A 13,526-nucleotide genomic window follows, 5' to 3' on the forward strand; every position below is an offset into this window, starting at 1 on the left:
CAGGTATTTTTCCCTTAGCAGGGCATTCCACAGATGGGGTGCCACCACAGAGAATGCTCTCCCCCGAGTATATGCATAATGCACTTCTCCTAGAAATGGTACATGGAGAAAGTCTGTAGACCAGAGTGTTTAGATGCACAATAACAGAGCACAATCCCGCTGTAGTAAGCATTTTTAAGTCCCTTTGAAGTCAGTGGGTTTGAGGACTTTCATAGGGTCGCCATAAGTCGTAATCAACTTGAAAGCATATAACAACAGATTACAATCTTTTGGCGCTGGAATAGTTTTATGGTTCTACTGGGCCATCTAGTGGCCAAAATTGCTCATAAACCAAATCAGTGTGTAGTTTTTTTGCTAAACATCCTGTAGAATTATGTTGAGACAGGGCTTCTGAGAAAACGCCATTTGCTAGGGAGCAAGCCCCACTGAACGCAGCAGAGATTACTTCTGAGTAAGCATATATTTATTTATTTATTTAATTTAATTTATATACCGCCCTAAGCCTGAAGGCTCTCTGGGCGGTGTACAGAAAGATAAAAACAAGCACAATATATGAATACAATAAATACAATGAATCAAGAAACAAAACAACAAACAATAAAAGAACCAAACAACATCCAGAATACAAAATAATGATGAAAATGCTATTAAAACACACTTTAAAATGCCTGGGAGTATAAAAAGGTTTTCACCTGACACCGAAAAGATAGTAGCGTTGGCGCCAGGCGCACCTCATCGAAGAGGCTGTTCCACAGTTCGGGAGCCACCACGGAAAAGGCCCTAGTTCTGGTCACTGCCCTCCGAGCTTCTCGATGGGATGGCACTCGGAGAAGGGCCTTAGATGTTGAGCGCAGTGTACGGGTAGGTTCATATTGGGAGAGGCGTTCCACGAGGTATTGTGGCCCCATGCCGTGTAGGGCTTTATAGGTCAGAACCAGCACTTTGAATCTAGCCCGGAAACAAATAGGAAGCCAGTGCAGACGGGCCAGAACAGGTGTTATATGAGCGGACCTTCTGGTCCGCGTCAACAATCTGGCCGCTGCATTCTGGACTAACTGTAGTTTCCGAACAGTCTTCAAGGGCAGCCCAACGTAGAGCGCATTGCAGTAGTCTAGTCTAGAAGTTACCAGAGCATGAACAACTGAGGCGAGGTCGTCACTGTCCAGATAGGGACGTAGCTGGGCTACCAAACGAAGATGGTAAAAAGCATTCCGTGCCACCGAGGCCACCTGGGCCTCAAGTGACAAGGAAGGATCGAAGAGAACTCCCAAGCTACGAACCTGTTCCTTCAAGGGGAGTGTAACCCCATCAAGAACAGGATGAACATCCACCATCTGGGCAGAGAAGGCACTCACCAACAGCGTCTCAGTCTTGTCTGGATTGAGCTTCAGTCTGTTAGCTCCCATCCAGTCCATTATCGTGGCCAGGCAACGGTTTAGCATGTTAACGGCCTCACCTGAAGAGGATGAAAAGGAGAAATAGAGCTGCGTGTCATCAGCGTACTGATGGCAACGCACCCCAAAATTCCTGATGACCGCACCCAGCGGCTTCATGTAGATGTTAAAAAGCATGGGGGACAGTACCGATCCCTGCGGGACTCCACAATGGAGAGTCCAGGGTATCGAGCAATGTTCCCCAAGCACTACCTTCTGTTGACGACCCACCAAGTAGGAGCGGAGCCACTGCCAGGCAGTACCCCCTACTCCCAACTCCGTGAGCCTTCCCAGAAGGATACCATGGTCGATGGTATCAAAAGCAGCTGAGAGATCAAGGAGAATCAACAGAGTCACACTCCCCCTGTCCCTCTCCCGACAAAGGTCATCATACAGGGCGACCAAGGCCGTTTCAGTGCCAAAACCGGGCCTAAAACCGGATTGAAATGGATCAAGATAATCAGTGTCATCCAAGAGCCCCTGGAGCTGGCCGGCAACCACCCGTTCCAGCACCTTGCCCAAGAACGGAACATTCGCCACAGGTCTATAGTTGTTCAGGTTATATAGGATTGTGGTGATGCAGACCTTGGTATCATGTGTAGGTTTCAAACACCACATCAGCAGCATAAATAGAGCACATGGTTACTGTATTTGAGGGTATTGTCTAGTCAAAATGAACCACTTCTCAAGTCCCACATTTAAATGGGGCAAAAGATCTTCATATATAATATGGTCTTGGAAGTGTGTTGTGAAGACTCATGAGGCCACTGTCTTCCTGAAGCTATGTGAGTCTGGGTCTGGTCAGTGTCTAGATGGGTAATTGTCTGGGAACTAAAGGTATGTCTCCTTGGGTTCTATGACAAAAGCAATAAATATAAGAGAACAAATTAGTAAAAATCTCAGCTTTTTGGAATGTTTGACCTAAAAACATAAGAAGAGTCTGCTGAATTAGGCCAATGGCCCATCTAGTCTAGTATCCTGTTCTCACAGTGGCCAATCAGTTGCCCATAGGTAGCCCACAAGCAAGACCAGAGTGCAAAGAGCACACTCCCCTCCTGCAGTTTCCAGCAACTGATATTTGGAAGTATACTACCTCTACCTATGGAGGCAGAGCATAGCCATCATGGCTTGTAGCCATTGATAGCCTTTTCCTCCATGAATTTGTCTAATCCTTTTTTAAATCCATCCAAGTTGTTTGCCATCACCGCCTCTTGTGGGAGTGAATTCCATAGTTTATATAAATGCAGGTTTGGTATGTCCAATACTGCTTTTCTTATTTTCAAACTAAGTATGTCACTAATATTCTGTTGTAGAGTACTTTAGATATCACAGTGGGCTGTGATGCATCATTGTAATAACTTCATTCTGTGCAGTCTTCCTTAATGATGTTTCTCTTTATATAGATTATTTAAAGAACCTTTTAGAAGATTCAGCTGACTTCAGAGATACTCAGGGTAATTGCTTTTACAGTTATGTCTCCAATGAAAAATATAAATCTTCTTGAACTTTGGTTTGTGTGACATTTTGATTGGCAGTATTACCACAGAGTTGGATCTAGAGTTAGGGGTAGGGTGTCTGGAAGGTCATTCACAGTTTCATGACACACTCCTCCAGCAGCCCCTTGCCAGTCTGCTCTGAGTGTTGGGGGACTTCTCTAGAGCAGCATGAGAAGTGGCATGGGAGACTTCTGGGGAAGGGAAATTGGCAGGTATCTCCTCACTCACGTGCAAACCTGTTGTCAAAATAGCTTCTACAAGTATGGCTAGTGTCGACGCTCTACAACAGAGTTGCTGGTAATCTCTGTGCTGCATAGTTTGGAATTTAAAAATGTTTAATATTTGTGAGAGGTCAGAGGATGTGACCTCTTTCAAGTCAGGTGACAAAAATCAGGGTGTGTGTGGGGGTAAATCTGGGGCAGAGATCCCTGCAAAAGCTGTCCAAAGAAAGCCATGCATGGGTTGGCAAAAAGAAAAAGGGGTGGTCTTATTCTGGCAATTGGTCTGAAAGCAACTCTAAGGCTGCACAAGTTCCACCACGCAGGATGCTTTGATTACATTCAAGCAACTAATAAGCTTAGTATGTGAACAAAGCAATGTCTAGTAGATCTCTAGATACATCATCTAGGGAGAGGCAATATCTCTTGAGAGGGCTCTTCCTCCACATCGGGTAGTTCCCCTCTTACAGGAGATACTCTGCCATCCACAAAACTTTCCATGGAGGTCTATCCCTCCTATACTTGAGCAGCTTTCTGCTTTACTCAGCAGAACTGGTGCTATGTTACATTTGTGAGGCAGAGGGGAGAAGTTTGGGAACAATCCATGTGAGTGGCTGCACATAAACTACACAAGCGATTACCTGTTTCTTTTTGAACTGGTGTGTGAAGCTGACTTTTGTGAGGATATTTATATAGGCAAGCTTGTGGGAGTGTTGAGGCAGGTGGGGAACTTCTATTTGGGTTGATATGGCTGGATGCTTCACCAGGCCTAATGTGGTCCGATGGCTGTTAGTTGCCTCTAGTATATCAATAAAGTAAGCTTCGTATCCTCACAATTAGAATGGTTGAAATCTCATGCATTCTTGTCTTTCTGATATCTACTTTGTGAAGTGCCACATTGATGACGCTATATAGATTTTCCTTTTCCTTCAGCTGCTGTTAGTGATTTGTTCTACAGTGTCCTTTCCGCTGAACAAATGTATTTGTTTTAATACTGACCCACATAGTCAATCTAATGAAATATACTGTTTTGCTTTTAAGATGCTCTTGCTGTTGTGATAGAAGTGGCCAACCACGCCAATGATATCATGAAACAGGGAGTAAGTATCTGTTGCGGAAGCTTATTTTGATTATTTCATTTCTGAATTGCCTCCCATGAGGCATTCTGAAGTGATTTACAATATAATAGACATATATAAACATTATATAAAAACATACATAAAACAGTTAAAACAATTATATGTATATAAAAACAAATACACACATGCATGTATAGTTTAAAACAGGAGTACATAAAATCAGATCAAATTCAATACAGATACCAATTGGATTAAAGAAGACTTGTTGAAAGGAACGTCTTTATGTTTTCAAACTATAAATCCAGCAGCATTGTGGTGTTGAAAACAATTCTAGCACTTTTATTGTAGAATATTATAGCTTATTCTAGTATACCCCACTTTGCAGACACCAGTTGTAGCTGTGACACATTTGGAGTTGTATTTTGTTTGAAAGCTTGTAGGTCTACAGATAGAGGACCTAATTAAATGGCTTTAAATGGATTACTTGAAGCAATAGCAATGTTTCTTTAAAAACAAAAAAAAAGTGTGGAGGCCCTGTTATGGATCAGGACCACAGCACACAGGGGAGGTACATTTTGCCTCTCCTGCTGCAATTCTTTTTTTTGGGGGGGGGAATGTCCTCCTTGCGAGTGCGGTAGTCATAGCAAAAACATTCTGTTGGTGTCCATGGAAGATTTTTACTATTATTATTTGCTATGCACAGAGGAGGACTTTTTTCTGAATAATGATAAGAGAAGTAAGGGTTGAACCTCACCTTTCCATGTGTAGCAAATCTGTTCCAGATTGCCCTTCCCCTGCTTGGTGTTAAATTTCTTTTTTTAAAAAAAATCCAATGTCACTTCGAGCCACACATGTAAAGTAAGGTGTGCTTAGGCCTAGATATAGCAGCAGGCCCCAAACTCTCACCCACTTTCACTAAACATAGAGTTCTGCTAAAAAGTGTTTTCCCTTTCCAGCTACTGAGTATCTGGATACCTTAGGAGAGAATGTTAGGGATGATGGGGGTTGTGGCGGCCTGTGTGTAGAACTAAGCCTGCCATTTCAAGCCCTCTTAAATTTCCAGTGTTTGACTTCTTTAATTCTGCATTTCACACTTCAGCAAATCCTCCTTTTCTGATCTGAGTGGTTTTTATTGGTACACTTCAAAGAAGGTGGAAGTATGATTGACTTCAACAGATGAAACACTTCTGAAGCCAATTTGAGGGAGCCACCAATGTGGCTTTCTGGTGTTTGGAAAAGATTCTTTCCCCTAATACCTTTGTATGAAACTTTTCATCCATTTGTTTACAAGAACTTTGTTTCCCCACCCTCTAGGATAACTTTCAGAAGCTTATGCAAATACAGTACAGCTTAAATGGCCATAATGAGATTGTACAGCCAGGAAGGGTAAGTTCACCAACAAGCACAAAGAAATTTATAAAAAACTTAGTCCATGAAGGCCACTTTGATGACCCACCTACGGGTAGGGTTACCAACCGTACTCTTTTAAGAGTACATGTACCCTTTTTGAGATGGTGCAACAGCATACTCTTACTTTTCACTTATCGAAGCCAAATGTACTCTTTTTGAAATGAAAAAATGATGGTAACCCTATCTACGGGTCATAGTTCTAAAAGCAAGAGGAGAGATCTAGGTTTTTCCTTGACTCATCAGCCACCTCCAGCTATGAGAGTAACTACTGTCTCTACAAAAACAATTCCACTAACTCCTATGGTGGGGAGAAGAGAAGTCCATTATTCCAGTTTCTGGTGCTCTGTGGAGGTCTGCTTAGACCAGCCTTCCTCAACCTGGTGCCCTGCGGATGTTTTCAACTATGACTTCCATCATGTTGGCTGGGGCGGATGGGAGTTGTAGTCCAAGACATCTGGACAACACCATATTGGGAAATAATGGCTTAGACCAACCCAACCTGGGGTTTGCCTAATCTTCCTCTTTCTGTTGGTTTAGCTAAACTTTAATGTTTGAAATTCAGCTTCTCCCCTCACCCCCCAGCCCACATTGTCACACTGCCTCAGTGCAAAATCAGTGTGCCCCATTCTCTCTTGACTTACAGAGGTTAGTGCTAAAAGTAGTTATTCCTCTTCTGGCCATTCTGTCTCCTCCCTTGAGCGATTGACATTCGCCTCCTTTGTCTCCATCAGCCATTGTCTTACTGGACTCTGGGCTAGTATGTTCATAACACTTCTCAAAAACAGAAGCTCGTGCTCACTCTTTTAGGCAGTTTATACTTTCAGCAGCTGACTTCTAAATTTGTTTTCTTGAATGTCCAGGTCTTTTTGAAAGAAGGAACACTGATGAAACTGTCCAGGAAGGTTATGCAGCCGCGAATGTTTTTTTTGGTAAGATGCCATAAATGTTTTTACATGCCTAATGCTAGAGTAATTTATAATGGTGCAGTCTGTCCCCACTACATTTTTTTAGAAAACCAGCAACTCCAGCTAATGGTTTTGAATAATTTATATTTCAGTTTATACTACTGTTTCCTTTTCACCATAGTTTTATGAATTCGGGCATCCTTTCCCTCTGGGTATTGCTGAGCTTTATGTAGCCTTTTTCTTTTTGAAAAATGTTCTGCTCTGAGTTGGAGTCCAGTTCTTGCAAAAGCAGCGACTTTCTCAGATGCACCAACGTCCATGATCAAATACAATCAAAACCTGTAGTTAGCATTTAGCTATAGTCATGAGTTGTTGTTGTTTTTTAAAAAAATTATCCTAGAGGAATTGTGTAAAATTTGCTTCTTGCACATTAAGGAAACATACTGCAAAAGCATGTTCTAATATTTATATTTGCCAGATATGAATTCTGTTAAGCTTCATGAACCCAACATTGCTGTCTCCATATATTACCCAGTACTAACATTAACACCATAATAATCATAGGTCCCAATGGATTTTGATCTTAATCTTGCCTCCTTTGCAGGCATGGAACTTATTGAAAACCTTGTTTTGAGTAGCCTACACATGGGGACCTGAAGAGGAAAAGGTTGTTCCTAGCAGAGCACAAACTTCGGTTTATATGCCTGGCCACAGCACATTGTTGTGGGCTCAGCATGGGGTGTGTGGAAGGGAGAGGGCAGAGTTGGCCTTCTGCACCCTGCCCTGTGTTAAGTGGAAGTTAGTATCTGAAGTGTATACATTTCCTGTATGTTAAATGTAATTTCAATTACATTTTAAAAATATTTATATTTCAGTTTAATGATGCTCTGTTGTATACAACTCCTGTACAATCTGGAATGTATAAACTCAACAACATGCTGTCACTGGCTGGAATGAAAGTGAGTGGATTGAATTTCTGCCATATCATGTTTTATTTATTTATTTATTTCGTTCAATTTATATACCGCCCACAGCCCGAAGGCTCTCAGGGCGGTGCACAACATAGGATAAAATACAATAAAATCACAAAAACAGTAGAGTGTAAGTACCAAACAATAAAAAACCAATATACATTAAGAGCTTAAAAGTTTTGTTGCATATAACCTGAACTCCTGCACCAAGATCACCTGTAACACACATTTTAAAGTGTGCTAAGACACAGACTATTCTATAGCAGCAGAAAAACTTTTCATTACTGATATATAAGTATATTGTGTGGAGTTTATCTATTCATAAAAGGTCTTTCTATACTACCCTCTCACAACACATCAGGGCAGTGTACTGTAACATAAACAATCTTTAAAAACACACACAACAATCAGCTGCATAGGCCTCTTGGTATAAAAAATATTTGAGACACCTAAAAGTCAAAATTGAGGATGCCTGTCTAATTTTTGCTGGAAGAATGTTTCACAGCATGGGACTGAAGACACTGAATGCCTGACTTCTGGGTAAGCCCAGTTGGGCTGCTATAACAGGGGGGGACAAGTAACAGCACTCCTCATTGATTGAGCTAAGATATGAAGGCTCAGCTGGCCCTTAAGGTATCTTGGACCCAAGTTGTTTGGGGCTTGGTACAAGATTATTGAACCTGGTCCAGTAGCCTATAGGCAGCCAGTGTTGGTGTTTTAGCAAAGGTGTCCCATGCCCTCATCAGCAGTCCAGCCATTACATTCTGCACCAGCTGGAGCTTCTGGACCAGCCCAAGGGCAGCCCCACATAGAGTGTATTGCAGTAACCCAGTCTCAAGGTTGCCAGTGCATGGACCAGTGGCCAAGTTATCCCAATCTAGATACAGCCATAGGTGACATATTAGACAAATCTAGTAGAAGGCATTCCCTAGCCACTAAGGTCACCTGGGTCTATAATGGCAAAAATGTATCAAGGAGTGTGCCCCAAGCTACATACCTCCTCATTTAGAGGGAGTACAGCCCCATCCAAAAGAGGCATCTGGCCTATCTTCTGGACACAGGAACCACCTACCTACAGAGTCTCTGTCTTCCCAGAATTCAGACTGTTTATTGGCCCTCATCCAGTCCACCACTGTATTAAATCTAGGGTTTGTACAGCCTCTCCTGATTCAGATGGTATGAAGAAATAGAACAGCGTGTCATCAGTGTACTGATGGCTCTATGCTCCAAAACTCCTAACAACCACTCCCAACAGCTTCATAACCCCAAAAGTTCAAGGAGGTCAAAGAGTACTCCCCCAAGGTTATTCTCTAACTTGATTGCATAGGGAGGAATAGAACCACTTTAGTACAGTGCCTCTGATAATCATCCCACTCAGTTGATCCAGGAGGATACCAAATCCAGGACGGTATCAAAAGCTGCTGAAAGAGGGAGAAACAGGGTCACATTCCCCCTGATCCTCTCCTGATACACATCATCCATCAGGGCTACTGAGGCCCAAAACCAGGCCTAAACCCTGACTGAAGAGGATCCAGATAATCAGTATCCAGGAATACGTGAAGTTGTTCTGCCGCCACCCTCTCCATTGGCAACTGGCTAGAAGTTATTACACAACATGGGGTCAGAGTGGACTTTTGAAGGAGGAGCCACACGACTGCCTCTTTAAGGCATCATCCCATTCATAGCACCTGGACCCACCTGGCCACCCCACTCTGGCTGATTTTAATTAGCCAGGAAGGACAAGGGTTCAGAGGGCATGTGGCCAGATGCACCTCTGTAAGTATCCTGTCCACATCATCAGACTTCATCAACTATTAATGCTCCCATAACACTACACCAGACATAGCATTGGAAACCTCAACTGGATTTGTTATAGTCTGTAAGAAGCTTTTGTATTTCTAAGAAGAAAATGTTTTTGATGTTGTGCAACATTTATAACCAATCCTTCACTAATAGTTCCAGGGCAGGGCACATACCTAGATAAAACAATTTAACATCAATTTTAAAATAGATGATATTGTAAAACCTTTTAACTTCATGATCAAAACAATTTAAAACAGCATTCAACTGAAGGAGGCAACTTACCTTCAAATGATACAATCACCACAGCCTCATATTTCCACAAAGGCCTTGCCAAAGAGGTATGTCTTTAGTTGCCAACAAAAGACATGCTGTGCAAAATTGGCCTTGGAGGGAAGGACATTCTATAGACCTGAGGTCACCAGAGAAGGCCTTGTTACAAGCCACCACCCTCTGAAAAAACAATAGTGGTTTGCACATCATACTAAGCTAAATCATGACTTAAGAATGTGCAGACTGTCATGGCAGCGATCATGGTGATTTTGTTTCTCCCCAGCTGTTTTGCTGCTATGCCACACTGAGTTAAGCCATAGCCAAACCTGGGCTTGTGATTTAGCTTTCTCCAGACTAACCATACACTGTAACCAAAAATGTTAATTGGTTTACAGTTCATGGTTAGTTTGGAGAGAGCTAAATTATGAGTCTAGGTTCGGATGACATACTAAGCCAAGCCTTGGCTTAACTCAACACAGACCAGGGAGGAGCAAAGCGGCCATAATCTTTCTTGGAGCCCACACATTACCTGTGGTTTGGCTTAGTGTGACATGCAAGCCAGGTCAATGATTTACATTGTTGCAGTATGTTGTCTCCCAAGATTAAAAGCTACTTTTTCTCCTGGAAATGTTACTTTTTTCTGTATATTGCAATTGTCTGCTGCCTTGTAGTGTCTGGTTTCTGAATGTACCGTGTTGGTCTGTCATGCTTGTTTTCTTTTGCTAAGTCTTTGAGATGACAAGATGACAGAACACTTGTTTTTCTTGTTTTACAACTGGATTATTCATTCTGCTTCCATCTCAGGTTAGAAAGCCAACCCACGAAGCTTACCAGAATGAACTGAACATAGAAAGTGTAGAGCGATCTTTCATTCTGTCAGCAAGGTATGCCTTAGGCACAAAATTATATATACTTGGATAATAAAGTATTACTTATTGTTCTCCCTCAATAATTATTGCATAGTTAAATGTTTTTATAAATGGAAAAGCTGTTTAGTTACTCTGTGTGTGAGTTGCTTAACCATCTGCTAACAGGCCATGCTCATGGTCTGGTTGTGAACATAGAAGACCCTGAACAACTTGGGACCAGGTTGTCTGAAAAACCGCCTCCCTCTGTATACACCTGTAATATCACTTTGATCATCTGGGGAAATTCTACTGGTGGCACGACATTTTACAGAATATCATAGGGTGGTAACCCAAAAACAGGCATTTTCTGCAGGTGGCCCCTGTACTGTGGAATGCCCTTCCCTCTGCCATATGTGCACCAGCAACCATCAGTTGCTTCACACTTCTTGTGAAGACCTGTCTTTTTCCCAGGCTTTTGTTGACCCATAAGATTGGATTCTGTTTTACATATGTGAATCCTCTGAATTTGTTTTATTCACTTTTATATGCTTTTATGTGTTTTTATATTGCTACTCTGTTGATGTTAGGTTGTGTTTTTGTTTTAATGTTTTATGGCTATATTGTTTTTCAGACTGCACATTGCTTAGAGATTTTTGAAATGCTGTGTGATATTTAAATGCTTTTAAATAAATAATAAACTTTGTGCTTCACCCTCAATAGTTCTGCCACAGAAAGAGATGAATGGTTAGAAGCCATCTCTAGATCAATTGAAGAATATACAAAGAAACGAATCACTTTTAACCCCAGTAAAAGTCTGGAAGAGGTAGGTTCTCTTTTTAATTTGTTAGAGAATGCCTGCATATTTTTCTTAGTTTCCCACTCCATCTGTTTTAGACCACATTATATGACTATTTCTCAGAAACAGCTGGAGTTCTGGTCCAAACTGCTGGTTCTGCACAATGAAAGATGATTTTTGTTATTTGGGCCCATATGTTGGTTGTGCATGCCAAAGGCACAAGTGTTAATATTGGAGAAAAGGCTGATGGCTTATCCTGTGTTGACAACCATTATATTGTAAACATACTTCCGGAGAATGATTTTTTCAGTTGTACATTGGGAGAAACTTCTTAATGGTAAAGGCAGTTCACTAATTGAATCATTTACCTAGTAGAGTGGTGGGCTCTTCCTCAGAGGAGATCTGAGTTGAAGGGGTTCCTTGTAGGTCATCGAAGTCCATCCCCATGCTTGATGCAGAAACTCCAGAGCTAGAGCATTCCCAACAGATGACACTCCAGCTTCTGCTTGAAGATCTTCAGTGAGGGAGAGCCCACTACCCTACCAAGTAGTTGGATCCATTGCCAAACTGCTGTAGGAATTAAGAAGCTTATCTTAATGTTTAGCTGAAACTCTGTAGCAGAGGTGAGGATGCTCTGGCCTCCAGGCTTAGTTACATGGGTCTTTATTTGGCCTGCAAGACCTTATTTTCCAAACTGCACCTACCTGTGACATCAGGTATGGGGTAGGTAAGGTTGTGGCTACGAAGGGACAATTGGGAGTTTAAAGTGAGCTCCCAGTTGTTACTTTACAAGTGGGGCTTGCTGACAACACCAATCACCTGATCAGCACTGACAGCGAGCTCCAGTGAGACTGGTTGCATGAAGGAGTCCCCAGTGCAGCTAATAGGATTTGCTGTCAGCAAACCCCACTTTGTCTGTTTTCAGCTGTGGTTTAGATTCAGATTGCACCTGTAAATGGACATTATTCTTCTTCAGGGTCTGGCAGTGCCAGTGGCACTGGCAAGACCCAGTTCCCCACCCCTGCTCTATAGTATAATTATCACAAGAAATGCTCTTAAAACATGCAGCTTTCTTTCCTTCCTTCTTTCTTTCTTTTTGCAGTTTAATCTTGAATATATGCAAGAGGGCCAAATGAACTCCTCCCCTAGTGAAAGCTTTGCCTATCTTTCTCCCCCCACCCCCAAAATACACACTGAAATTGTGCTCCTGGAACTGCAGCTCTTTAAAATAATTCTGTTGATTCCATTGATTGGCAAAGAGTTTTAATGTATATATAGAAAATCATGAAATGCCACAGTGGTTGTTTCTTTAAATCTGCGATAGTGTGATTTTCATGCTTCAGTTGCCCCTTTTCTCTCCCTCAGGCAGATTCAGAAAAAGAGGCAGAAGATAGCCCTATAGGATCAAAGGCTCCAATCTGGATTCCTGATACTAGAGCTACTATGTGTATGATCTGTACTAGTGAATTCACTCTAACATGGAGAAGGCACCACTGCAGAGCATGTGGGAAGGTTGGAAACCTTTCATAGCTATATTGTAGCTATTAATCAAAATATTCAGTGATTGGACTCGGCTGCTGTGCAGTCTATTAATAAAGTATTGCAGTTCTGAGAAGTTTATGCTGAAATACAGTGGTATTTGCTATGTAGCACTCAGACTGTGACAAATTCATGGTGGCTATATATTACTTCACACGTTGGAGGTGGTATGCCTCTAAATACCACTTGCTAGAGAGCCTGCGTGGGGAGAGTGTTACTGTGCTTATGTCCCACTTGTGGGCTTCCTGTAGGCATCTGATTGGTCACTGTGAGGGCACAATGCTGGACTAGATAGGCCTTTAATATTTAATGTTTCTTTTTTACCAGATAATCTGCCAAGCTTGTTCATCAAATAAGCATGGGTTAGACTATATGAAACATCACCCTGCAAGAGTATGTGATCATTGCTTTAAAGAACTACAAAAACAGGGTAAGGGAAAAAGTTTGTCTAGCCCGGCTTTTCTATTTTTGCTACCTTTATTTTTGCTTCAGACATCTTTGCATAATTCCTTAGGACAGAACAATCTTTATTTTAGTATCATCTATAGTGGCACAGTTCTTTGAGAATTAAATATAACAGAATTAAATAGGAAAATAATAATCCAGTGTTGTAACAAACATTTTAGCTTTTAACATTGCAGTTATCCAGGTGAAAATATACCTTTCAGATTAAACATTTTTCTTGTTATGCTACTCTTGTAAATATTTTACATAAGCACATTAAAATGTAAATGTACTGCTTTCAAGTCGATTTGGAC

General features: G+C 41.7%; 1 protein-coding gene across 2 annotated transcripts in view; it reads left to right on the forward strand.

Moving 5' to 3' along the window:
- Nucleotides 1–13,526, forward strand: part of FGD6 (FYVE, RhoGEF and PH domain containing 6) — a 68,660-nt gene that overhangs the window by 48,732 nt on the left and 6,402 nt on the right. For both annotated transcript variants that reach the window (XM_061639538.1, XM_061639539.1), the window contains exons 9-17: nucleotides 2,837–2,887; nucleotides 4,189–4,247; nucleotides 5,541–5,612; nucleotides 6,497–6,565; nucleotides 7,417–7,500; nucleotides 10,390–10,469; nucleotides 11,154–11,256; nucleotides 12,595–12,741; nucleotides 13,096–13,198. In XM_061639538.1, the coding sequence (XP_061495522.1) occupies nucleotides 2,837–2,887; nucleotides 4,189–4,247; nucleotides 5,541–5,612; nucleotides 6,497–6,565; nucleotides 7,417–7,500; nucleotides 10,390–10,469; nucleotides 11,154–11,256; nucleotides 12,595–12,741; nucleotides 13,096–13,198 (768 nt within the window). The remainder of the gene's footprint in view (nucleotides 1–2,836; nucleotides 2,888–4,188; nucleotides 4,248–5,540; nucleotides 5,613–6,496; nucleotides 6,566–7,416; nucleotides 7,501–10,389; nucleotides 10,470–11,153; nucleotides 11,257–12,594; nucleotides 12,742–13,095; nucleotides 13,199–13,526) is intronic.

This window comes from Rhineura floridana, chromosome 8, assembly GCF_030035675.1.
Source record: "Rhineura floridana isolate rRhiFlo1 chromosome 8, rRhiFlo1.hap2, whole genome shotgun sequence".
NCBI lineage: Eukaryota > Metazoa > Chordata > Lepidosauria > Squamata > Rhineuridae > Rhineura > Rhineura floridana.